The sequence below is a fragment of the Lepidochelys kempii genome, chromosome 11 (assembly GCF_965140265.1).
Source record: "Lepidochelys kempii isolate rLepKem1 chromosome 11, rLepKem1.hap2, whole genome shotgun sequence".
Classification (NCBI taxonomy): domain Eukaryota; kingdom Metazoa; phylum Chordata; order Testudines; family Cheloniidae; genus Lepidochelys; species Lepidochelys kempii.
In genome coordinates, this window is record NC_133266.1 from 67,932,578 (window position 1) to 67,938,577 (window position 6,000).

Below are 6,000 nucleotides of genomic sequence, written 5' to 3' on the forward strand. Positions count from 1 at the left end.
GGGGAGGGAGTGTTTCGGGGGGCCCCAGGGGCCGGGTCAGGCTCTCCGCGGGGGGGGGGGGCGCGGAGTGTTTCGGGGGGGAGCCCCAGGGGGGCCGGGTCAGGCTCTCCGCGGGGGGGGGGGCGCGGAGTGTTTCGGGGGGGCCCCAGGGGGAGGGAGTATTTCGGGGGGGAGCCCCAGGGGGGCCGGGTCAGGCTCTCCGCGGGGGGGGGGGCGCGGAGTGTTTCGGGGGGGAGCCCCAGGGGGGCCGGGTCAGGCTCTCCGCGGGGGGGGGGGGCGCGGAGTGTTTCGGGGGGGCCCCAGGGGGGAGGGAGTGTTTCGGGGGGCCCCAGGGGCCGGGTCAGGCTCTCCGCGGGGGGAAGGGCGGGATCCTGTCGGGGGGTGAACCTGTCCCGGGGGAAGGGCCGCTCAGTCTCCCCCAGGGTCGCGGTGACCCCCCCAGCCCGCGGGCCCCGGGGCAGGCGCGGTTACCAGCGGGAGCAGCGCAGCCGCCCCTCCAGCTGCCGCAGGGCGGCCCGGGTGCCGTCCCAGCTGCCGGCGGGCCGCTCCATGCCGCGCGGCGCGGCCGCGGGCCTCCCTGCCGGAGCCGGCTGGTTGCCGGATCGAGCCCGCAGCGCAGCCCACATCTTCCCGCTACTGCGGGACCGGCCGCCGCTCAAACCAACCGCCGGCTCCCGCCCGAAGCACGGCGCATGCGCGCGTCGGCTCGGGGGGGGCGTGGCCGGGCGCGCGCACGGACTGCGAGGAGCGCGGAGCCCCGCCCCAGGGCCGCTGGCGCAGGGTCTGGGGATGGCGGGGCGGATCAGGCAGGAGAGCGACTGCCCGGTTGGAGCCCGCTCCCCGGGGGCGGGGCCTGGACGCAAGCCCCGCCCACTCTCATCCCGGGGACGGGGCCGAGACTCCCCTCCATCCCCATCGCCCTGGGGGGGGCGGGGTCAGGCCCCAGACTCCCCTCCCCTCCCCTCCCCTCCCCTCCCATCGCTCTGGGGGCCAGAGCTGAGACACCTCCCTCTCCTCCCATCACCCTGGGGGGGGGGGTCAGAGCCGAGACCTTCCCATCCCCTCCCTCTGGGGGTCAGAGCCGAGACACCCCCCTCCACTCCCATCACCCTGGGGGGGTCAGAGCCGAGACACCCCCCTCCCCTCCCTTCCCTCTGGGGGGCAGAGCCGAGACACCCCTGTCTCCTCCCCTCCCTTCCCTCTGGGGGGCAGAGCCTAAACACCCCCCTCCACTCCCATCACCCTGGGGGGGTCAGAGCCGAGACACCCCCCTCCCCTCCCTTCCCTCTGGGGGGCAGAGCCGAGACACCCCCCTCCACTCCCATCGCCCTGGGGGGGGGTCAGAGCCGAGACCCTCCCCTCCCTCTGGGGGGCAGAGCCTAAACACCCCCGTCCACTCCCATCGCCCTGGGGGGGTCAGAGCCGAGACACCCCCGTCCCCTCCCCTCCCTTCCCTCTGGGGGGCAGAGCCGAGACACCCCGCTCCACTCCCATTGCCCTGGGGGGGTCAGAGCCGAGACACCCTTCTCCCCTCCCCTCCCTCTGGGGGGCAGAGCGTAAACACCCCCGTCCACTCCCATCGCCCTGGGGGGGTCAGAGCCGAGACACCCCCGTCCCCTCCCCTCCCTTCCCTCTGGGGGGCAGAGCCGAGACACCCCGCTCCACTCCCATTGCCCTGGGGGGGTCAGAGCCGAGACACCCTTCTCCCCTCCCCTCCCTCTGGGGGGCAGAGCCTAAACACCCCCGTCCACTCCCATCACCCTGTGGGGGTCAGAGCCGAGACACCCCCCTCCCTTCCCCTCTCCTCCTTCTGGGGGGCAGAGCCTAAACACCCCCCTCCACTCCCATCACCCTGGGGGGGTCAGAGCCGAGACACCCTCCTCCCCTCCCCTCCCCTCCCTCTGGGGGGCAGAGCCGAGACACCCCCCTCCACTCCCATCACCCTGAGGGGGAGGGTCAGGGCTCAGACTCCCCCCTCCACTCCCATCGCCCTGGGGGAGCAAGGCCGAGACTCCCTCCCCTCCACTCCCATCACCCTGGGGGCCAGGGCTGAGACACCCCCATTCTCCCCCCTGCCCTGGGGGATGAGAGATTTTCTCTCCCCTGTTGTGGCCATCCGCATTGCAGGGCCACACACAACAAAAGTCCTGGGGCTCAGTTGGCAGCCAGGAGCAGCTGGGCCAAGGCTCTCACAGCTGCAGTGGGTCCATCATTATGGGTCATCCCTGCCCTGTGGGAGCTCAGTGGGAAAAGTGACACCATCTCCTTTGTGATCTCTGCTGGGAAGGGGGCAACGTACAGCCCACAACTCCCTGGCCCCGCCTCTGGCTGCCCTGCTCCTCATCCAGGCCCCATCACTTGTGAAGATCTCCAGCCCCATCAACTCCACTAGGTTCAAAGAAAGGAGGGATGGTGCCAGCCTTTTCTGCATATGGGAGGTCTCTAACTGCAAATCTGAGAGCATGATCTCCCAGCAACGATAGTCCAACCAATCCATTTGGCAAGCACTGCACATTTTAGTAAATGTTTGCAGGATTGGGCCATTTAAACCAACTGCAAGTGTCGCAGCAGCTGAAAAAAAGTCTACAGCTTCAAAACTACACAATTTACTCAGTTAAAGAATTGCAGCACAGAGCACAGAAATATACATGAGGCAGGGCTGGCATTTTCTATGCAAGAAAAGCAATATTAATAGCGTACTCAAATGTACAGTGCAATGGTCTATGCATTCTCAGCTCAGTACTGCAAAGAGATACTACCTAGTTCCATTGATTTCCGTGCAGTTGAAATCAGCGGGACTGGTTTCTCATGGCAGTGTTTGCAGGATCAGACACTTTGTTTGTTTTTGCAGAGTTGCTGGAAAGTAATTCGCCACAGGAACAAGTCTGTATGTTTCCTGAAGAAAACAGAACTAAGCTTTTTATGGATTTCCTTAGGCTATTTGTTCAATTTTTTATACATTAAAATATTAAGGCCTTCCCACGTCTCTGTATTTCTCATTCCCTTTCATCTCTTTAGTTGTGTTCATTTAAAAAGTAAAATGGTAAGTTTTCCACTCCTTGTAACAGAAACTGTTCTGATTCTGTTCCTCATCAAGTTCAGTTCTGGATAGATAGGCTTGGAAGGATTCGATATTGATTGGGAAATGTGGATTTCGCCATACACACATAAGCTGATGAAAAAAGTGTTTCCACTGAAATTTATACATCAGCACAGTAAGAAAAAGGCTGCTTGAGAACTTACTAGAGTTTAAGGGTATTTGAATATTTTGATGTGATCTTAACAATCTGTTTTAACAGTTAAAAAGCTTTAACTTTTTGAATCTCAGAACAACTTTTCTGAACCCCCTATTGCCTGACGCTCACCTTAATTTCCTGCAACTGTGAACATTTAAATAGATAAAAACCACAAAATATGTTGAAACCCATAAATTTGCAAAACTGTGGAAATTTAAATGCATGAAAAAATATTTAAAATGCATAAAAATACATAGCAATAGTATCTGTTAGAATTATAAAATAATAATAATTGAATTCCACCCAACTTATGTAAAGAGTATAATCAAGCCAGGTGACCTTAATGGAACTACTTACAGTAGCAAGCACAATGCTTGGTAGAAAGTTATTTTTTTATTATTATTATTATTGTTGTAGTAATTAAATATTTTATAGAATCACATGGGCTTTTCTAGCATATTAGAAGACAAAATGTTCGTCAAACGTGTAGCTTTTGGGAGTGTTCTTATAAAGCCGTTCAAATTGTGAGCCTAAACCATTTGGCAATGTCTTTTTAAGACGGAAAAACATTCATAATGAGATTTATCTACTTGTCAGTCAGATGGATCAAGGGCAATAGAACATGAGAAGCCACACTCAGCTGTCAAAAGAGAGAGCGAAAAGGAGTACACAGTTAATTTTCTGCCGTTCTGTCTCGATTGTGATCCACCTTGGCTGAGTATTTCATTTGGCCCATTGATCACTTGCCGCCAAGTCCTCAGCTGGTTTATATTGGCACCGCTCATTGCAAACGGTGGAGCTACGTTTTATATCAGTTATGGATCTGGCCCAATGCATTCCTCCTCCTATTTGAAGTGTTCCAAATTTGTCCAATTGCATGCCCGTGCCTCGTCAATCTGCAGGCCGTGTAGCAGTTTTTAACTTCTTTCTCTCAGTTGGAATAGGCGGGAGGCAGGAGGAATTTTTAGTCTCGGCTAAGGGAAATAGAAAAGATTAATCCTTTGCTGAGTAATGCCATTTTGTAATTCACTTGCCTCTTGCTTTGATAAGGATACATACAACTATCTGTGCAAACCTATTTCAAACCTCAATAATTCTCGCACTTAGAATACTCAGTGCTCTGTAGGCAAATGTTTAATCTGATAAATGGAGCTACATTGCCACATCCTCTGTTCTGTAGGACACTTTAATTAGATTTTACATGCATATTAGGGGATATTTCATTATACATGTCAAAGTACAAATTCTTATGAAAAATTAAAACTGAGCCTTCTCTATTTATTTTCTTGACCCTGTCCTTCTAATTGAAGGCATCACGGCAACCCTTTCTTATTGGAATACTGAATATGGTTTCAATGATCTGAAGGCATATTGAGTATCAATAGGCAGCTGAATTTAGCCTCAACATTTCTCTCCTTTTGAATTGCATACTACAGCTACTATGATGTCAGGGAATAGCAATGAAAGCAAGTCCTATCATGGTATTGCCCCATTTCTTCTGCATAGAGAATCAGCAAGCGCAGAACAAGAATTAGAAGAGGAAGCTCCATGAGGGTCCATTTCTTATGTTTTCACCTTATGTAACAACCCTCAAAACTGGTTTTAAACTTGGACTTTCCATTACCAAAACACAGACTCTGCCATTTAAGCTAATGGGTGATCTCATTGGCTGGGAGCAGTAGTAGGCTAGTACCCTGTGTGTAGACTAGCCACTGCAGGGGAATGCAACACACATATGATACACATGTTATACAGACTGAAAAGGAAACCAAAACAAGTTGGCAGATCAGAGAGATGAGTTTTAAATCTTCCTCAGTCGGATGACACCAAGATTTTTGTGATTGTAGTGTTTGTGGGGACCTAACAGCACAGTCATGAAACTCCACCCTGTGGAACTGCACTTGCTTTGCCCACGCCAAAGGTTTGTTACCTAGCTATCTGAGGAAAGTTATAAAATGTTTAAAATGTGGAGTTCGTAATGGAAATGCCAACACATTAAATACTGTAATGATGGCATGATTGGGCTCTGCTGTAATCGTTAAATTCTCCAGCCTGGAAGACTCTCTGCAGATGCAGTCAAAGCATGAAAGGTTGTGGAGAGAGATGGGGTGAAGGTAGCAAGCCGAGGCCAGTGGTCTTTGAGTTGCTGTGTATGTAAACAAGCAAAAATGTGCATCATCACAACACGGCAATATTAAAATGTTCACACAGTGGCCTTAAAGGTTTCTGTGTCTCTTCTATTTCCTGATCATTTATCAAATTCAATCCGACACAGATATTTCACTGGTCATTGTTTTTTGTTCACTAACACTTCAGAGTTCAAACCATTCCACTGCTTTTACTGCTTGCTATTTTTAAAGGATATCTCTGTAGAAGCCCCTCCCTCCCCCTTTTCTGCACAGTGTAATTACTGAAGCACATAAAGCAGTTATAGCAGGAATTTATCACTTTCAGGTAGAAATACTCCCAGCCAAATCAAAGATAGAGTAGGAATGCCAGAAGCAATTTATAACAGGCTCACTGACATTTCATGTCGAGAAACTCTCCTAGTGAATACTCATCAAGTCATAAATCTCTGAGCAAATGTGATTAAAGCAAGCAAGTTATTCTTTGGGGTGGGGGAGGGACTTCATAATAAAAGAATTCTGTGGTGCAGAGCGGCAAAATTTGGTTGACAAAAATCATGGAGAACAGCTGTCAGTAAAATGTACAAACAGCTTGTTTTAAATTTCAGTGGTGTTTCAGCAGCTGCTTGGGCACGAGT

The 6,000-nt window shown here is 52.1% G+C and overlaps 1 protein-coding gene across 2 annotated transcripts in view; it reads right to left on the reverse strand.

Annotated features, from left to right (window-relative positions):
* The window catches only part of BARD1 (BRCA1 associated RING domain 1), an 81,105-nt gene extending 80,411 nt beyond the window's left edge, over nt 1-694 (reverse strand). The window contains exon 1 of one of the 2 annotated variants that reach the window (XM_073306728.1): nt 472-561. Coding sequence is in view for 1 of the 2 variants with exons in the window: in XM_073306727.1 (XP_073162828.1) it covers nt 472-626 (155 nt within the window). In the remaining variant the exon portion in view is untranslated. Of the gene's footprint in view, nt 1-471 lie in introns of both variants that reach the window. The other variant, XM_073306727.1, reaches the window with a different exon arrangement.
* Nucleotides 695-6,000: the final 5,306 nt, after the last annotated feature.